The sequence below is a fragment of the Phacochoerus africanus genome, chromosome 8 (genome assembly GCF_016906955.1).
Source record: "Phacochoerus africanus isolate WHEZ1 chromosome 8, ROS_Pafr_v1, whole genome shotgun sequence".
NCBI lineage: Eukaryota > Metazoa > Chordata > Mammalia > Artiodactyla > Suidae > Phacochoerus > Phacochoerus africanus.
Genome location: NC_062551.1, coordinates 167960182 through 167980597, shown reverse-complemented (window position 1 = coordinate 167980597; position 20416 = coordinate 167960182). Strand labels below are relative to the sequence as shown.

The following is a 20416-nucleotide window of genomic DNA, read 5'->3' as shown; positions in this document are numbered from 1 at the left end:
TTGGCTAAAAGGGCCCTGACCTCCCTGGCTGCCCTGCTCACCGGCTCTGTGCCACCATGTCGGCCTCCTTGCCTCTGCCCACTCCTTGGGGCCTGACTTAATTTCGTTTCTACCACAAAGGATCACACACACACACACACACACACACACATTTAGGAGTCACCTGTCTCCCTTATAAGCTCAATGAGGGCGGGGACTTGTTCTGTTTGGTACCATATTCCCAGTGCCGGGCACTTAGCTGGTTGATTGAATAAATGAGCACTCGGAGTCCAGGTTCCCAGCTCACGACCACGCAGCATCTCAAGCCCAGGAGGGGAGAGGGGCTTATGGCCAGAGCTGCTGAACCTCCAGGTCTGCTCTGAGTCCCTGTGTGGTGTCCTGTGCACGGAGGCCTGAGGAATGGGAACCTGAGCCCAGAGAGCAGAGCCGGACACATGTGGCTGACACGGGGGCAACATGCCAGGGCACTGCTGACCGCAGCTAGCTGCCAGGGAGGGACCAATAATAATCCCTGCCGTCCACCCAGCGTGCTCCTGTTTACAAAGTGCTGTCGTCCTCAATACTGCACCCGGGCAGAGCGGGGTTCACGGTCCCCATTATGCGGATGACAACCCTGAGGTCCCCGAGGGGAAGTGTCTGGCCTGAGGCTGCACAGGAAGTGGCGGAGAGTTTTTTCAAGCGAGACCCCTGGGGCTGCTGGGCGCATTTCCACCCTCGGAACAAAGCGCCAGGTAAGAAACCACGACTCGTTTATTCTTTGGTCATCGACACAGACATTAAATACGGCAGGGCTGTCACGTGGCTGCCTGTGAGGCCCCTGGAGCAGCTCTGGGCCTGCACCCCGAGCCCTCGGTCAGGTCCGGAGGAGAGGGCCGTCCTGCCATGTCCTCTCCAAGAGCAGTAGCACCGTGCCGGACGGCGGGGAGCAGAGTCCCCTCAGCTGGGCAGCAGACCTAAGTTCCCTGCTGCTCCTGGCCCAGGGCTGGCCAGTCCAGGGTGCAGGGCCGAGTTCTCACGTGGGTCCGATCGCCGTCCTTGTGTGAGCTCTCAGAGCTCATCCTTGTGCCCCGACTCACTGCTGGAGACGGACTCCCGTGCAGGCGGGAGGGGGCCCTCCTGGGCTTCCGGGGGCTGCTCGTGGGGGATATCCGTCTCCTCTGGGCTGAAAAGCATCTTCACCAGGTCATCCGCTTGCACCCTGTCCTGCAAGGACAAACCCCTGGCTGTTCAGAGAGGCCTCTGGACCAGCCCCTTACCACCTCTTGGGGCTACTTCTGGAACAAGAAGGCTCTTCTTCAACGGCCTTCGAGCTCGCCCGCTTCCCAGCAGGACCTGTGCTCTGGGCAGAGGCAGCAGAGGCGGTTCCCAGGGAGGGACCGAGAGCCAGGATTGCCCCCCTCTTGCCCCCACGCGGAGCCCCATTTACAGGGCAGGAGGAAGGGCTGGGGAGGATGGGCGCCGTGACCACAGTGCCAGAGCGAGGCATCTCTCTGGACTCCCCAGCCCCGTGCTCCGTTCACGTCCAGGCATCGGCAAGGGGGCGGGGAAGGTGGACGCAGAACCAGGGCCCTTCCAGGAAGAGGTCACGGCAGCGTCCACTGCTCTCACCCGCTCACTGTGTCGCGCATCCAGAGTGAACCACAGGGCGATGGCACAGCGCTGCCCTCTCGTGACAGCCTTCACTCCGTGTGGGTTTTCGGTGCCCGAAGAGAATCCCACGGCCCTTCCGCACTGGGGCTGCACCTCTGCCTAAAGGGGACAACGAGGGGGCTGCACAGGACAGAGACTGGAACCTGCCTTCAGGAGGGCTGGGGTCACTCGGGTCCAGGACCGGGTGGCTTCTCAGCCTGGCTTCCCAAAGGCCAGAGCCAAAGAGAAAGGGGACCCGTCGGAGGCCCCCCTGGTTTGGGGAGGGGAGTGCTGGCCACTTAGGAGACTGGCCGTTCTGCCCACTGCGCCTTGTGGGTTTCTGTCTCCCAGGGATGGGGACAAGGACACTCACCGTCACAGTCTTGGCATCTAGTTCAGTGAAATAGAAGTTTCCTCCGTCAAAGTCTTCGTTCAGGTAAAGGATGGCACTGGGGGAGGTGGAGGGCATCTCGACACACCTCCCCCCTCCCAGCCCCCGCACAACCCCCAGCCCCGGCGCTTTCATCTCCAGCTGCTCCCAACCTGCAGCTGGAGGGGGCCTTTCACGAGAAGAAAGCCTTCTGGAACCTTCTCTGATGCCTCCCTGCCCCTGCCCGGGTGAGACTGCGCCCTGCCCTTCTCTGGGCTGCCGCAGCACCAAGGCCGCCGTTCCCCTCCTGCTCGCACACTACACTGTGACAGTTCCTCTGCTGTCTGACTTGCGATCCAGAAGGTCTTGGACCCTGGGAAGAGCTGGCCCCAAACATGCGTGTGCTGGGGGAGGGGCAGGCTGCGGGCACCGGGGGCCTGAGCGGGGGCGGAACCTGTAGTCCCGGTAGGTGTAGGCGGGGGGCTCCTTGATGCACACGAGGGCCTCGGCGTTCAGGATACAGTTGTCCACGTGGACGGGGTGGCTACTGTCCTTCCTCTCAGCCTGTGCCTCTGGGGCCAAGGGAACACGCGTTAGCACGGGGGCACCTCGGGGCACCTCAGCTCTGCTACTGGCACGGGGTGGGGTCGCTGCTGACCAGCTTCCCTTCCTCTGCGTTGATCCAAGCTCTCCAATCTTTGGACACACAGCAGCAAGACCAACTGTAACCTGAGCGAGTAGGACCAAGGCTTTGCCGGCCCTTCCCGGCCTGACCATCTGCCAGGCCTCCTGGCTCCTCACCGCCCAGGTGCCAGGGCGCCCCACCTGGAGGCCCTGACACCCAGAGCTGGGAGTGCGACACGCTCCTGTGGTGTGCCCAGACTCTGCCAGGACATCACACATTTGGAGGGAGAGTAAAGGCCTCTCGTCTCCGCCGCCCGTCGGTGGCATGTCAGCACCAGGGACCACGGAGGGCTCGGGCGTGACAGAGCCGGCTGAGGGTCCTGTGGGATTCCGGGCACTGGCCGCACCTCATCCCTCTCCGCCAGGGGCCGAAAGGGAGCGTGGCCGATGGACGACCTCGAGTCGGCCCCAGGCTGTCACGAGGAGCTCTCTCGCAGCGTCGGTATTGAACACTCAGCCACAGAGAACCTGTGACACAGACCGTGATGCAGCCGGAGACACTCGCACGTCCATTACCAAGGTCGCAAAGCACTGGCCCGCAGGCCCAGAGCGCTTGAGCGCAGCGCTGCTCCACAACGCGGCTTCCTGCAGGCTGCCCCCACCACAGCTCACTCTCTAGAAACCGCAGCTTTCTTAGTTCCCCCAACGGCTGGGTGCCCCTTTCCTGGCACGTGCTGTTCTCTCTGGCTCGAATGTACTCCACGCCTCCTGTTCATCCTGCTCCCCTGCCCTCACCTCCTCTAGGAAGCCCTCCTGACTCCCCGGGGAGTCTCTAACGTCCTCCGCTGCACGGGTTGACACTGGCTCCCCAGCACGGCGAAGGGAGCATCCTCAGCATCTGGGCGGTGCCCGGGCGGTGCCCGGGCGGCGTGCTCGGCGGGGAGGGAGGCCCACCTTCGATGGCTGTGCGGCAGACCAGGTGGGAGTAGGAGAAGTAGAGGGGGCTGTCCAGGCGGAAGTAGGACTCCATGACGCGCCGCACCTTCTCGGTCACGTTGTAGTACAGGTGGGCGCTCTGCAGGGGGACCTTCCCTTCCTGCCCCAGCTGCCGAGGAGACGGGGGTCAGGCCCTCTGGCTGCCCCTCTGTGCAGCACCAGGCCCCCATCCTCCCGCCCGCGAAGGAGCACCTGCCTCTCTCACACACCCACCTCTGCCGTCGCCCCTCCCCGGCCCTCAGCTCTGTGAACAACCCCTGTGTCCTGCTCAGAAGCAGCCGTCCTTCAGAAAGCACCCTCCAGTTGGGGAGAGCAGTCTTGCTTGCCTGCTTCTTCTTTTTTTTTTTTTTTTTTTTTCTTTTTAGGGCCTCCCCTGCAGCATACGGAGATTCCCAGGCTAGGGGTCAAACTGGAGCTGCAGCCGCCGGCCTAGGGCACAGTCCCAGCATCACAGGATCTGAGCCGCATCTGTGACCTACACTGAAGCTCATGGCAATGCCAGATCCTTAACCCACGGAGCGAGGCCAGGGATCGAACCTGCGTCTTCATGGATACTAGTCAGATTTGTTTCTGCTGAGCCCTGACGGGAAGTCCCGCCTGCCTCCTTTTTATTACAGGGTTCAAAAGGCAGCCTCGCCCCTGGCCTCCGTGGCAGCTGGAACGCCTTGTATTTTCCCACCACCGTCCCCAGTGCCTCCCGGGAGCCTGGCCCCTGCCCCCCGCCCCCCTGAACAGAGAGCTGACCCTACCTTGAGGGCCTTGAAGACGGTGACGCCGTAGAACTTTTCACTGGGGGTGTGCGGGGAGGTCTGACCCCGGTAGCCGTCTCCCGAAGTTGCTGCCGCCTGCGAGCCCCCCAAACAGGGGGAGTTAGTCACCCGCTGAGGCTCGAGAGGAGGTGGGCAGCCCTCTTGGGAGGCACCGAGGCGGGGAGCTTGGGCCCTTAGGGAGACGGTGTGGCCCCAGGTTCCTCACGTTGGTCAGCCTCTGCAGCGCCCGGCACTCCTCGGCCGAGATGACGCCGTCCATCACCACCCGCTGGGAGCCGTTCAGGACCTTGGAGTTCATGGTGAGACGGATGCCGTCAAAAAGCAGGGGGCCACCTGCAGAGCAACAGCAAGAGCGGCTAAGTCTAGCAGCGGTTCTGTCCAGACACTCTCCGTCAGCTACTGCCTTCCCGGGAGGAACAGCAATGCCAGCTGCTTCCTGCTCACCAAAGAAACCTCCTGTTTGGTCACTTCCCAAGGCAGGGTGGTTCAGGGGATGGACTTGAGAGCTGAAGGACAGGAGACCCAGGGCCTGGTCCCAGCTCCGCTTGCAAAGAGCTGCTGGCTACTGGGCCTTCATGCCTGACTGAGACATCCTCATAAAGACATTCCCAAAGCAGGCGCTCCAAAATCAGAAAGAGCTGGGTCTGACCCCTGGATCCTCCATGTAGCTGTGTGACCTTGGCCAAGTTACTTAACCTCCCTGAGCCTTAGCTCATCTGTAAAATAGCATCTACCTGATAAGTTTGATGTAAAGAACAATAAGATGGAGTTCCCGTCGTGGCGCAGTGGTTAACGAATCCGACTAGGAACCATGAGGCTGCGGGTTCCATCCCTGGCCTTGCTCAATGGGTTAAGGATCCGGCGTTGCCCTGAGCTGTGGTGTAGGTCGCGGACGTGGTTCGGATCCCGCGTTGCTGTGGCTGTGGCGTAGGCTGACCCCTAGCCTGGGAACCTCCATATGCCTCGGGAGCAGCCCAAGAAATGGCAAAAAGACAAAAAAAAAAAAAAAAATAAGGCAACTTAAGGAGTTCCCGCCATGGTGCAGTGGGTGAAGAATCCGACAGCAGTGGCTTGGGTTGCTGCAGAACTGCGGGTTCAATCCCCAGCCCCGTGCAGTGGATTAAAAGGATCTGTGTTGCCATGGCTACAGCATGGGTTGCGGCTGTGGCTCAGATTCAATCCCTGGCCTGGGACTTCCATATGCCATGGGTGTGGCTATAAAATTGAAAGGAAAAAAAAGACAAACGCTTAGCACAATTCTTGGCACAGAGTAAATGGCTGAAAGTTTAGCTATGATTATATCATCATCATCATTTATTTAAAATGGGGATTTACCTCCTGCCCAATCACCTCCCCGACGATTATGAGACTCAAGAGAAATAAGAGAGCAAAAGCTCTCTGAAAACCAAGGAATGCTGCACAAACTCGCTCACAGGCTCATCTCATTAAAGTGACCGCTGTGAAATGAAGCAACTGCACAGCAAGGGCCTCTCTCCTGTTTCCCCTGCTGTCTCTGGGCTGGGGACATACCAGAGACTCAATTCAAGTCCATCTGTTTACTGAGGCCTCAGCCCGTGCCAGGAATTGTGCTAGAAAAGGCTCGGGATGAGCAACTGGAGACACAGCACCTGCTGCAAGAATCACACAAATAAGCAGCACGAGGCAGACCGTGGGAAACAACAGAGGGCCTTGAAGTTCAACAGAAAGAGGCAGGGGATCCCAGCTGGTCTGGAGTTTAAGAAAGGCTTCTCAGGAGGACCCGAGATGCCTTGCGGGCAGAGATGATGGCAAGTAGAAAAGAGGCGGGACTGGCCTGACCAGCAACGGGGCAGAGGGAAGCTCAAGGAGGAAGGGAAGGTGTGAACCAGGGGAGCAGAACACGTGGTTAAAGGGGCAGGCAGGCTGGAGTCCCGTCCAGCCCCCACACGGGAAGGGACAAGGACAGACTGGAAGAGGAGAGCTGCGGGCCTGACGCCGGCCGGAAGCAACGAGACGAGCAAAGGGCTGGGGGGAGAGAGCTCCCCAAGGGCAGGCACCTCAGGGGGGCTGGAGGGAAAGGGCAAAGGGAGCCCCGAGGAGACCTGAGGATTCTGAGGTTCGGTAACAGGACAAATGACGGTAGGTGGGAGAAAAGAGTTTGGAGGAAAGGCGACAGGATAAGTTTGGTCCTATAAATACGGCCGTGAACGAACTGAACTAACACAGGAGTCTTATTTCCTAAGCAAGGCCCGCTCTTGGTGCTCTTGGCAGGGTGAGTGAGGAAGGATCTGGCGGCGAGGGGGAGGCTCAGATCGCGGGGCTGCCCTCTAATGGGCACGGCCCAGCTAAGGCGGGGAGCACCGGCCTTGCTGCCCCCACGACAGCCCAGGTGCCCCGAGCGGGTCCTCTCACCTTCCCGGGTCAGCCTGCTCACGTCCAGCGACTCCTTGGCCTTCTCCTCCACGAGGGTCTCAATCTCCTTCATAAGGTTTCCGATCTCCTGGGAGATGCGGGCGGCTGTTTCCCGTTCGGACCTGCCGGCACAGCCACCCTGAGGGCGGTGGGCGGGGCCATCCTGGGCCCCGCCCCGCGTTCCCCGCCTGGCCCCGCCCCCTGCCCGGGGTTCACAGCTGCCTGGGCTCAGGAAGCCTCAGGGCCTCATCACATCGATCCAATCCTGCAGTTCCTTCCAGGTCCTCACTTCTGTTTCTCCTGCAGTCTCTTGGGAATCACCTCTTCCGGAGTCCACGAATCCTAAAAGCAGAGCAGGGAAAAAGGAGCAGGGGCGGCTGACCCGCTGAATCGCCAGCACGCAGACCCGGGCCTACAGGCGAGTCCACCTTCTCACCGGCCCCCTCGCGGGCGATCAAGTGAGGGGTCTCCGAAGCTGAGACACCTGCAACGAGCTGCCCAGAATCCCCCTCCGCCCCCCGTCTCTTGTCCACAGGCTTCGCAGATCCCGGGCTTGGCTCAGCGCCGAACAGCCTTCTCCCGAGAGTCACGCCGTGTACAACCCACCCCCGTCCCCTGTCCCCTCCTGCTCCCCGCTCCCGCGCGCAGGCTCACCGGGTCAACAAAGGGAATTCCAAAAACGTCGTAAGCAAAGAAGAGCAGCTCTTTCTCCAGCAGGCTTCGCTGTCGGTACTCCTGGGCGCTCTGCGAGAACACGGTGGGAGCACAGCCCCGGGACTCAGCCCCGTCCAGCTCCCGGGGTGGGGTGGGGGGCCCTCCCTGGCGTACTACCTTGTGCCCAGTGTAAGCACTCGTGTGCCCCCAGTTTGGAACAAACGTCCCACTTTGGTGCCTAAGGGTTCCTCTTGCCTGGCGCAAGCAGTACCTCTGAGGGTGGCATGACCAGGCGTCCCCTGAAGGGAAACAACGCCCTTCCTTCCCCTGCCATTCCTCTCTGAGACTTCCCAGGAAATAATCGTCAAAGAAGGAAAGTTCCTTCTTGACTTCTGCAGGAGTTCTGGGAAGAACACCGAGGTACCTCCTGCGATTCGGTGACTCCCGCGTTATTCAGTTAATTTTTATCTCCACCTTGAGGTTGATACTCTCATCCGCATTTCACAGATGAAGACAGTGAGGTACAGAGAGGATATGCAACCTGTTCGAGGTGACACTACAGGTGGCGCGGGGACCTATTGCCAAGCCCATGTCTCTCCAGTCCTGAAGCCCACGTGCTTCTTCCCAGGCCACCTGCCTCCCCTCTGACCTGGAGCAGGTGGGACCCGCCCCCCACCCCCGGCGATGGGCAGCTGGGACTGCCGCCCGCCCTTCCCACAGGGGAACTAAGTACCTTCTGGGATCTCATCTGTCCCTAGGAGCCCTGCTAGTGTCCCAGCAGCAGCAGAAGAAGGAAGAGAAAAAGCCATCATCAGTTGACATAAAAGATGAGGGCGGTAGGGCAGCCGTTAGCGGTGTCAGTGACTCCTGCGTCACCTCTCACATTTGCCCAAGAGGAAGGTGGAAATTTTCTCCTGAGGCTGAATGACTGGCTTCCCTTGCCAAGTGCGAGACACCAAGCTTGGTGTCTGCCATGTCCTCGAACCCTCTCCAGCAGCTCCAAGAGGCTGCTAGCGAGCAAGTTCCACTCCCCCCTTTGCTCAGTCCCCAGGGATGCACTGAGCATCAGCGAGGTGTCAGAACTGTGCCGGCACTGGGCCAAAGCAGGGAAACGAGATTCCAGTCACCACGGCAGCCAGAGGCCACTGTTCCTGTTTACTCAGTTCCCGGAGCCCGAATGTCCTCCTCTCTAAAATGGAAAGAATAGGAGTTCCCGTCGTGGTTCAGCGGTTAACAAACCCGACTAGCATCCATGAGGACGCCGGTTCGATCCCTGGCCTCCGTCAGCAGGTTAAGGATCTGGCGTTGCTGTGGCTGTGGTGTAGGCTGGCAGCTACAGCTCTGATTTGCCCCCTAGCCTGGGAACCTCCATATGCTGCAGATGCGGCCCTAAAAAAATAAAATAAAATGAGAAGACTAGTGCCCACCTCCCAGGGGTTGTGACGACTGAATGAGATGATGGGTATAAACCCAGGGCAGGGCTTCTCTTGGGACAGGGCTTAAAGGGTGGTTCTAGTTAGAAATGGTAGATTAACCACATGGGTTTGTTTTCCTTTCTGCCCTAGACTCACTAATATGACCATAAGCGGTGGTGGGGTCTTAACCCAGCAAAGAGGTGGGGACTGGTACCATCTGCAGTGCAGATGTGCACCATCTAGTGGCCACTGAGGACAACTACAGGGTGCCCAGTTTCCACATGGGAGGGGGCGGCAAGAGCAGGAAGGTCTCTAGTGGAGGCGCCCAGATCTAAGTGGGGAGAACCTTGGTTTTTAACCTCAGGGGAGGTTGGTGACTCCACCTCACTGGGTGGTTCTAAGAATCAAATGCAGGAAAAGCTGTGACAACTTTTTGTAAGCTGTGAGATGTCACACACGTTCGAGGGGTGGTTATTTTCTAAGTGCTGCAACCACCCGAGTGGGAGGTCTGTTACTGTGGCATCATCTACCTGCTTCTCCAGTGAACAGAGGAAAACTGAGCCACCCTGGGTTGGCGAGCAGGGAGGGCAGGAGGCTAGGAGGGAAGCATTCTGCCACCTTCGTGCCCGTGAGCCACGGGGCCAGCACCATGCACGAGCCTCCCAGGCTGGGACCTGAGGGAGGGGAGGGAGGAGGGGAAACACCCCCAACGCACCTGCCACCTCCCCCCGGTCAGCCCCCCTCCGCCAGCCCCCTCCCCGCCTGGCTCAGGCCTCCAGCACCTCCCATTCTGAGCCCTGCTCCTTCGCCTCTCCTCAGGCTGCTGCTTAAGACCCTTTGGGGGCTCGCCACTGCCGGCTGCAGGGAGGAGGGCCCAAGGTCCTGGAAAGGCACTCAAGGCCCTCCCAAATCTGGCCCTCCCGGGCCTCCCTGCCTTAGCTGCCCCGGCACCAGCTTCCCCTCACATGGGACGGAGGTCCGGGGGTTTGCTCATGCCCTCCTCCATCTAAAAGGCCCTTCCTTCCCTGCCTCGTTCACCTACTGAAGGCGTTTAAAACCGAATGTCCACAGCACCGCCTCCTGTGAAGGCTCCCCTGCCGGCCCAGTCACTGGGCCTCCACTGTAGCTGGCTGGCCCCTCTGCTAGTGTCCTCACTGCAGTAGTCTACGCATCTCGGGTTAGATACCTTTCCAAGGCGGTTTTAGACGGCCTTCAAAACGACGTGGAAATAACGCATATGCAGCGAAAAGAAACCAACAGAGGATTAAGGGACATAAATAGAAACATTCAGGCCCCCCACACCTCTGACCTGCCGGCCCACGGCTTGGGGACAATCCCGATGAGCAATCTCTTTCCAATCCATCCAGGAAGTTTAAAAATTTGAAATATTTTATACAAATAAGATATAATTACCATCCTATATGTACTTTTTTCTTTTCTTAAAATTGTATCATGGAGACTGCCACGTGGGCGTGGTACTCTACTCATACAACGTAAGAGTCGTCCAGTATGTCAATGAATGAATACACCATAATTTATTTAACCAGCCCCCAAATTGATGGCATTGAGCTTGTCTGCAGTTTTTTGCTTTTAGCAGCAGGATGCACTTGTGCAGGACGGCTGCGGGGTGAATCCCCAGCAGTTGGATTTCTGGTTAAATAGCCCCCAGGGATGTGCCTGCTTTCTCATTCCCAACATGTGTTCAATAGAGGGGTCTCTATAGTAATCGTAGATATTTACTTTTTTTTTTTTTTTTTTTTGCTTTTTAGGGCTGCACCTGCGGCAGATGGAAGTTCCCAGGCTAGGGCTCAAATTGGAGCTGCAGCTGCCAGCCTCCACCACAGCCACAGCAATGTGGGAGCTAATCCGCATCTGCAACTCCAGCTGCCATGCCACAGCTCAGAGCAACACCGGATCCTTAATCCACTGACTGAGGCCTGGGATTGAACCCATACCCTCACGGATACTCGTTGGGTTTGTAACCACTGAGCCACAATGGGAACTCCTGGCTATTTACCTTTTTTTTTTCCTTTGACAAAATGAAAAACTGTTCCAAAGATACAGTCATTTTTACAGAATGTAAGATGGGGTTTGAGAGAGGCCAGCAGAACACAGTGACTGAGGGCCACAGGGATGAGCCACCCGATTCAAGAGTTGGCTGAGGGTGGAGGTGAAAACTGGCCACCTGCTGCTCGTGTACCGTCAGCAAGACCCCAGGGATGCTATCTGCCCCCGTGACGCTCCGCACACATTCCCACAGTCAGTGCCCGTCAGGTCACTACCTCATTTGACCCTTACACTCATCCTAGGTTAAAGACGGGGCCTTCCCGTCGTGGCTCAGAGGTTAACGAATCCGACTAGCATCCCTGAGGATGCAGGTCTGATCCCTGGCCTTGCTCAGGGGGTTGAGGATCCGGCGTTGCTATGAGCTGTGGTGTAGGTTGCAGATGTGGCTCAGATCCTGTGTTGCTGTGGCTGTGGTATAGATGGGCGGCTGTAGCTCCGATTGGATCCCTAGCCTGGGAACCTCTATATGCTGCAAGTGCAACCCTAAAAAGCAGAAAAAAAAAAAAGGCAGAGCAAGAACCATAATTCCATTTTACAGAAGGAGAAATGAGACTTGGAAGCGCAATGCAGCGTGACTCAGATCCCACACGATGTGCTAAGGACCACACACTAGTAACTGGAGGGGCCAGGGCCTGAGCCCAGACGGCTGACTTCAAAACCACTTCATTGTTCTGGGCTCAGGAAAAAGAGGATCTAGGGCCTGTGCAAGGCATAGGTACAAAGAATGTCAGATTTCATTAAAAACAGAACTTTTCATGCTTTTAATTATAAAAATAATATCCATTCACTAGAGAGAATTTAGAAAATGGAAATGAGCACAATACAAAAAGCACTCGTGACTCTACCACACGGAAATGGCCGTCATTAAACAAACAGCACAATTTGCAGGCCCCCCAACAGCACGGGGGCGCCTGCTGTGTTTCCGTTTAGTCTTTGTTTGACACAGATTTTTCTCCCTGTTTTGGAGTGAGATGACTAAGGCCGAAAGAGGGAGAGATCAGACAATGGCAGAACGAAGAGGGGACGGGGAGGAAAATGAAAAAAATTTTTAGCATGAAGTAGAGACCGAAAAACCTAGGCCAGATGGTAGTCAAGTAGCAGCGTGCTAAGAACGGGCAAGGACAGGGCTGCTCTGCAGCTCCGCTTTTCTTCGACAACCCGGAGGGCAGACTTCTGGGCACAGACTGAGCGAGTTAAGGCTCCAGCTTATCCCCCACGCTTCCTGGGCACTCAGATCCCCCAGGCACCCTTCCCCTACCCTGTCTGAGCAGCACCGCCTCCCCTCCTCTGCCTCACACTCTGCTCTCTGGTCCCAGGTCAGCGGGCAGCTGCCCTGAGTGATGCAAGGCGCTCACCTGACGGGGGCGGATGGATCCGGCTGGTTCGTCTCCGAGCATGGCTGTGTAGTAGGCCAGGTTCTGGCTCATCACCTCATCGTCGGGGAAGAAGAGGAGGTAGGTCTTGGCACATTCAATGGCCTGTGTGTAATTCCCAACTGCAAAGGGGGAAAAACAATGGCTGGGAAGAAAGCAGCTAATCCTGGGTACCAGGAACTGCCTCGTGTGCAGTCTCAGCACAGCTAGCGGCAGTGATGATGTGGCGAGGTGGCACCAGCCACACAACATGACTGTCTGCTCTGGGCGGACAGAGGACAGGGTGCATATGGGATATGTAATTGACTTAAGGTGCTCGGTGTGCTCAGACAATCCCAACACTGGCCCTAACATCCCCAAACATCAGACCAATTTTAGGGATATTTCCCTGTCTTCCCACTTTTTTTCCTATGGCGACAGAAGGGAAGGGGAGGCTACGATAGCAGGTTTGCCTCTTTGGCAGAAGAGGTCCTGTCGATATGCACTGGTCTCTTCAGCTCAGCTATAAACATCGTATGTTATTTTCTTTTCCTGTCTTTCTTAGGACCGCACCCGAGGCATGTGGAGGTTCCCAGGCTAGGGGTCGAATCGGAGCTGCAGCCGCTGGACGACACCACAGCCACAGCAACGCCAGATCCAAGCTGCGTCTGTGACCTACACCACAGCTCATGGCAACACCGGCTCCTTAACCCACTGAGCGAGGCCAGGGATTGAACCTGCATCCTCATGGATGCAATCAGATTGAGCCATGATGGGCACTCCAACACTGTATATTCTTGAATAAGCTCTTAGCACACAGCAGGAACTTAGTATAGACCTGCTGACTTGCTGCTTTTCTTCATATTACCAGCCCCCCCCCAGCCCTCCCCAGAGCATCAGTGCTTACAAGGGAGAAGGGCTGAGAAATGTCCCGTTAGCTGGTTTGAATGGAAGTACACCCTTGTTTTTGCTATAACGTAACTCTTTGCAAAATCAGATTAGAAATATTACAAAGGGGACCAGAGAGGGAGTCTCCCCTCCCAGCTCTTCAGGCTGCTGGAACAGCTCCTCAGGCAGTGGCTTTGCAACAAGGCGCCCAGCGATCGCCTGGCACAGGGCCTCTCAAAGCCGCAGAGAGAAACCAAGCAGGCTGAAGCAGCACAGCAGCCACCATCCCGGCCTCCCTTCGCCCTTACTGTTATAGTAGGCAAACTGCAGGTAGTTATAATGTGACGGCAGAAAGTCTTCGAAGGGCTTCTCTCGGCCTGGGTGGGACGCGAGCTCGGTGACACAGCTCTGCTTACAGCTGAGGACCTGGATGTAATGATCTGAAAGGATGGAGGAGGGGGAATAACCAGGAGGTCCCTGTCCAGGGTTCACCTGCTGCTTAAGATGAACACATTCAAGTGGCAGCAATTTTCCGTCAGGGTCCCAGATGTGAGGGGCTCCGGGACGAAGCCGCAGGGGCTGTGTCTGCAGGGTCCCGCTGAGGCCCGCAGGGCCCGGGGGGGGGGGGGGGGGCGCACCTGTGATGGCCTGGAAGAGGTCGGCGTTGTACTCCAGGTAATTGTAGCCGTCGTAGTCGTAGGGCCCTTCGCAGAGGGCGCGGCACTCCTCGTCGGCCACGAAGTACCCCTGCAGCGCGGCCTCGAGGTGGGGCACGGCCTCCTGCGGCTGCTCCTCCGAGTACAGGCGCACTCCCAGCCGAAACTCGTGCTACTGGGAGGAGGAGGGACTCAGACACCGGGCAGGCCGCCCACAGCCCTCCCTGCTCGCCTGCTGGGGCCTCCTCTCAGCCCCCCTCGGTTAGAGATGGGAGAGGCGGCTGCGATACAATGCAGCCCTCCTAGAAGTGGTCTTTGCTTCTTTTGAAATTTAGAAGATTGAACATAATCTAGATGAAAGGTATATGGGAATTCATTCTTGCATTCTTGACCTTTACTGTAGGGCTAAAAGTTTTTAAAATAGGCGTTCCCATTGTGGCTCAGTGGGTTAAGAACCCGACTAGTATCCATGAGGATGCGAGTTCCATTCCCGGCCTTGCTCAGTGGGTGAAGGACCCAGCCTTGCCACAAGCTATAGTGTAGGTCACAGGTGCAGCTAGGATCGGGTGTTGCCAGGGCTGTGGCATAGGCTGGCAGCTGCAGCTCTGATTTGCCCTGTAGCCCGGGAACTTCCATATGCCACAGGTGTGGGCATAAAAAGAAAAAAAAAAGTTTTCAAAATAAAAGTTTTTTTTTTTCTTCTTCAGTTTCTTAATTTTTATTTATTTATTTATTTTTATTTTATTTTATTTTTATTTTTTGCTTTTTAGGGCCACACCTGTGGCATATGGAGGTTCCCAGGCTAGGGGTCCAATTGGAGCTAGAGCTGCTGGCCTAGGTCGAGCCGCGTCTAGGACCTACACCACAGCTCATGGCAACACCGGATCCTTAACCCACTGAGCAAGGCCAGGGATGGAACCCGCAACCTCATGGTCCCCAGTCGGGTTTGCTTCCGCTGCGCCACGACGGGACCTCCTTTAGAGTCTTTTCTCATATAGACCTTCGCAGCCTATTGGGTAGATTCTCTGTGCTATACAGCAGGTTAAAAAATTAACTCTTGGACGCTAGAATGTGGTCTGAGATGATAAAAGCAATCTTTGCGGCAAAGAGCAGCGATTCGGGCTGCAGCAGCCGATCACAGGCTTCTGCGGTCTGTAGGTCACAGATCAGATCCTTTCTTGTGGACAAGAACCGTTTTCATCTGTCACAGAATCACTAACCCCCACCCCTCCAAACTCTGTAGACTTGTGTAATGTACTGGCTGTACACAGTTGACTTTTAAAAGTCACTCTGATGTTGCTTTTAATATGCCCAATTCTAAACTCGAACGTAGCCCTTTCTAAAAATGCTATATCATCACAGACAACACCTCTCATGGGGCCCAGAGTTTTCCTGCTTGATGAGTAGAACAAGAGCATTGTAGACGACTGTACCACTCACTGTAGTGAAAAGCAAAAACCTAAATGACCAACAAAATCTGACTAGTAAATCAGTACGATCCGTGCATAACAGGGCCTATCGTGCAGCCATTGAAAACTGTCTTTTTAGGAGTTCCCACTGTGGCTCAGCAGGTGAAGAACCCAACTAGTATCCATGAGGCTGCGGGTTTGATCCCTGACCTCACTCAGTGGGTTAAGGATCCAGCGAGCGTTGCCACAAGCTGTGGCATAGGTCACAGATGTGGCTCGGATCTGGTGTTGCTGTGGTTGTGGGATAGGCCAGCAGCTGCCACTCCAATTCAACCCCTAGCCTGGGAACGTCCATATACCTCAAATGTGGCCATAAAAACAAAATAAAAAAAGAAAAGAAAAAAAATTGTGTTTTCAAATAAAATTTGAAGATGTGAGAAAAGGCACATGATATAATGTTAGTTCAAAAAGCATGATGAGAAATACATACAACAATATGACACCAAATTAGGTTTAAAAATTAGCTACCAAAGGCTTAGAAAATAGGCCAAAATATTAAAGATTGGTTTTCTTACGGGGGCAATACTGTAGATGACGACTTTCTGTTTTATTTGCATTTTGCTAATGCTGCCCAATGAATGTATTTACTTCTGTAATCACAACCCTGGTACATGTCACTAGGAGTTCCCGTCGTGGCGCAGTGGTTAACGAATCCGACTAGGAACCATGAGGTTGCAGGTTCGATCCCTGGCCTTGCTCAGTGGGTTAAGGATCCGGCGTTGCCGTGAGCCGTTGGTGTAGGTTGCAGATGCGGCTCGGATCCCGTGTTGTTGCGGCTCTGGTGTAGGCCAGCAGCTGCAGCTCCGACGAGACCCCTCACCTGGGAACCTCCATATGCCGAGGGAAGCGGCCCTAGAAAAGGCAAAAAGACAAAAAAAAAAAGTCACTATAATGAAGAAAGAGAGAGAGAAAGGGGTAAGGTTTTGCTTGTTTGTTTGTTTGTTTTTCACCATATGGGGTTTGGCCTCCAGATCCTTGAAGTCTGCCTCCTTCACCCCAGACATGGCCTGGTAATAGTCCAGGTTCTGACGCATCTCCACGTGCTCGGGATTGCCCACGAAGAAGGTATGGGCTGCTGCCACAGCTTTCTCCGGCTTGTTTATCTAAGGACGAAGCACAAGAACCCCACTGCCACAGCCAGACCCTGAAGGTTTGTGCCCAAGGGCGCAGTTCGCAGCAAACAGGACACCTCCGCCTTCCACTCAGCGGGCCCCCCAGCCCCTGCCCGGCCCAGGACACACACCTCTCGAAGGAATGACATGGCAGAGGTGAGGCGCCCAGGGCCCTGGGCAGATTTTCAGCTATTTCCCAAACCAGGATTAGGGATTCCTCGAATTACAGGAGGTAATGCTTCAAAAATGCAAACATTCTATTCTAAACAAAGGTGGTATTGTAGGCGAGTCTATGGAAGACGGGACGGCCCAAATATGTGCTTGACATTCAGAGGTAGTGACTGAGCTGAACCAAGTCTAAGGATTCAAGGATTTGGGGGTGGGGAGACAGAGCAGTTAACAATTAGACTATGCCTAAGACGTTGCTTAGAAAAAGAAAAAAAATGTATTGCAAAATATATATATTTATACATATACTTTTTGCGTAAAATAAGTGTTTTTGACACATTCAAGAAAAGGGTGGGTTGAGGTCCCTCGTGGCTCAGTGGGGTTAAGGATCTGGTGTTTTCACTGCTATAGCTCTTGTTACGGCTATGGCGTGGGTTCAGTCCCTGGCCCGGGAACTTCTACATGCCCTGGGTATGGCCAAAAAAGAAAAGAAAAGAAAACATGAGCTGAAAAGTCTTAAGGTCCTGTACAAAATTCAGACGTGGCATCTTCTGACTCAAGGCTCAGGGCTCATGAGGCTAAAATACGTGTCTCTACAAAACCTGAGGGGGGAAATGTGCTAACTGCCACCAGAATGTCCAAAGCGATGGATTCCAGCAAATTACAGAGGATCACGTGTAGATTCCAAAATAAATCACTGATGATCTGATGGTTGACTATACTGATTGTAGTGTCAGACTGGTGACAAAGGTAGGTTTAATTATTCACTTGCTGGGGCTGAAGACAGGTTTCTTAAAGTTTACTCTTTAAATTCAGTTCCTTAATCTGTCACCTGGAGATAATGCTCCCTACCTCACAGGATTGCCGGGAAGGTTAAACCTGATGATACATATGCAGCTTTTTTTTTTTTTTTCCTTCTGTTCAGGGCTGCACCCACGGCCTATGGAGGTTCCCAGGCTAGGGGTCGAATCGGAGCTGTAGTGGCTGGCCTATGCCACAGCCACAGCAACACCAGATCTGAGCCGTGTCTGAGACCTACACCACAGCTCACGGCAACGCCGGATCCTTAACCCACTGTGTGAGGCCAGGGATTGAACCTGCGTCCTCATGGATGCTAGTCAGATTCATTTCCACTGAGCCACAATGGGAACTCCCTATATGCAGCTTTTAACTCATGGTGCTGGGCACATAAGTGCTTAATAAACATTAGCTCAATAAACGTAAATCCTAGCACATTATTAATATGCTGAGAACAATTTTTTTCTTTTCTGATCACCAGTACTAATAAACACACAATAAACAAGACGTCAGCCCTGGCCATGACTCCAAAGTAGCTAGGTGACACAAGGTCAATAATCTCCATCTCTGTACCTCAGTTTCCTTAACTGTAACATTAGAAATCCTCTCAAATTTGTCTTTCTTTTTTTTTTGGTCTTTTTTTGGGGTCACACCCGCAGCAAATGGAGGTTCCCAGGCTAGGGGTCAAAGCAACGCAGGATCCGAGCTGGGTCTGCGACCTACACCACAGCTCACAGCAATGCTGGATCCTTAACCCACTGAGCAAGGCCAGGGATCGAACTTGGATCCTCAAGGATGCTAGTCGGATTCTTTTCTCCTCAAGTCTGTCTCTTTTATGGGTTGACTCTGCCCTGTATCTTTCAGCTCCGCTCCTGCCTCTCTGTTCTTTCCTGTCTCCACATCCCTCGCCCCACCCCCAGCCCTTCTTCAGCCCCAAGCAGGCAGCACCCCACTTCTTTCTCTCGTGTGGACAACCATACGCGTCTCCTAAGAGTTCACCCTGCCGCCACCTTCTCCTTCTCCAAAGGCTGATTCCACGTGGCTTCCAGAATGAGCATTCTACAACTCATTTCTAACGATGGCTCCCTGAAGCCTGCAGAATTCTCTTCCCAGTCTGGCCCCACTCCATCTTTTTTTTTTAAGGTATTTTTAATTTTTTTAGTTTGGCCCCACCCTATCTTGAATGGCCATCCTTCCTCTCCTCTAGAAATATTTGGGATCAGCTTCAAATGTCACCTCTTCTTTCAAGTCTAACTTCTCTGAGACAAAGCTAGATGCTCCCTCCCTTGCGCTTGTGTACATATCCTTGCAGTAGCTCTCGGTACTAAAGTGACTCAGCAGCAAAGCAAAAGGCAAAACAAAACAAAAAAACATAAAGTCAAGCATTTTAATGACCTGTACAGGAGCTGGGATGTAGTAAATACTCAATAAATGTTTGTCAAAGAATTTTAAAAGGCGCTGTTGAGTGACAGGACCAAAGACATAGCCTAATTATTTTGGTTTCAAGTCCAGCACTCTTCCGGGAAACCAGGAGGAATGGAGCAGAGCTATGTAAGCAAAATGCTTTTGAAGAGGTGGAAATCTGATTTTCTGTCTCTCTTTAGCTTGAAGTGCAGGTCTGTTAAACCATGGAAAAAGAGTTATAGGGCGCAGCTCCACCTTCTATTTTCCCCCAATAAAATGGGGCTAATTATAGCAGCTACTTCACAGGATATTGCCAGGATCTGGGCAAATGAATTAATAAACGCCACGTACGTAGCAGCGCTTGGAAACAGGCACTGGCTATCCTCATCGTCACGCAAGTCAGAAGCGCTCCACATCCACGCATACACTCGGACTTAAAACCCTACAGGCCGGAATTCCTAAAAATGCTAATTTTCTTTGGAAACCTGACAAACTGGCCAGAGGGTCCCCCACAGGGAGGGGCCTGACAGCCCCTACTGGCGACGTGGCAACCTCAGGTCCTGAAAGAAAGCTCCGCACTCGGGCAGCAGGAAAAGCATCACTGAAAAGCGAACCGGAAGGAAGATATTGTAGAAAGGTCCTCGCTCCTCACTCGGGAACTTGCAATGAAATCAGGATCAGAGACCCAAGCTGCCGCTGTAGTTCCCTCTCAGGGCCTGTTAGGGAACCCAAGGCCAAGTTTTGGTCGGTCTGTGCCTTCACCTCAGGGCGGACCTTTGGGGTCAGCATCTGCCTACGCGAACCGGCCGAGGCTGGTCTCCTGCGAGGGTCCCAGCTCTCCCAGGGTCCTAGGAGAGCTTCCCGGCCAGGAGGCCACGGTCCCTCTCCGCGGACACTTCCCCCCACCCCCAATTCTCCCTGGTCCGCCACGCCCAGAAGGACCCCGGCCTCCCCGGGCCCGGCCAGGTCTGCACCTTGAAGTAGGCGACCTGCAGGTAGTTGTACGGGCTCCGCTTGCGGAACTCCAACTCCAGCTCCTCGCTGAGCGAGTGCGCTGCCGACGGCCCCAGGCAGCGCCGCAGACAAGCCGCGCGGCGCAGCAAGCCCCCGAAGAAGCGCAGGTCTCGCAGGGCGGCGGCGCCCGAGGCCTGCGCCAGGCTTGGGGGAGAGTCCGGCTCCAGCTCCCACGGGAGGTCGGCGGCACACTGGGTGCGGCAGCGCAGGCGGAGGGCGCGCAGGGCGGCCCGCGAGCGCAGCGCCCGCTCCATGCTCAGCACCACCCCGGCCCAGTCCCCGCGCGCATAGGCCGCGGTCCCCTCCGCGAAGAGCAGATCCGGCGCCGTCATGTCCCATCCTGCCTCGGATTCGGCCTCTGCTCGGGAGGCAGCGGCGGCGACAACCCACAACGTGGTCAGCAGCCTCAACGCGCGTGCCGCCATTGCGGCCTCGGACCTAACGGGACCGCGGGTCACCCTCCGGGGAGGCCGGAGTCCCACCCCCGGGAAGCCCCGCCCCGCCCCGCCCCGCGGGAAGCCCCGCCCCCGCTGGAAGCCCCGCCTCCCCCACCCTGCAGCTCACACCGGGGAGGCTTGCACGGCGGCCCTCGCCTTCCCCGAGCCTGGACCCTGCCCCTCCGCGGGCCTCGGTGCGTCC

At 55.6% G+C, this 20416-nt stretch overlaps 1 protein-coding gene across 1 annotated transcript; it reads right to left on the bottom strand.

Moving 5' to 3' along the window:
- Nucleotides 1-732: 732 nt before the first annotated feature.
- On the bottom strand, nucleotides 733-20360 carry P3H1 (prolyl 3-hydroxylase 1). The gene is made up of 16 exons (XM_047789464.1): nucleotides 20342-20360; nucleotides 19738-20215; nucleotides 16232-16384; nucleotides 13795-13984; nucleotides 13465-13596; nucleotides 12272-12411; nucleotides 7435-7524; nucleotides 7070-7122; nucleotides 6781-6902; nucleotides 4595-4722; nucleotides 4369-4464; nucleotides 3578-3728; nucleotides 2454-2571; nucleotides 2003-2078; nucleotides 1609-1749; nucleotides 733-1203 (listed from the first exon to the last, which is right to left on the bottom strand). The coding sequence occupies exons 2-16, from the start codon at nucleotides 20200-20202 to the stop codon at nucleotides 1048-1050; spliced, it is 2211 nt and encodes a 736-aa protein (XP_047645420.1). The 5' UTR covers nucleotides 20203-20215; nucleotides 20342-20360; the 3' UTR covers nucleotides 733-1047.
- Nucleotides 20361-20416: the final 56 nt, after the last annotated feature.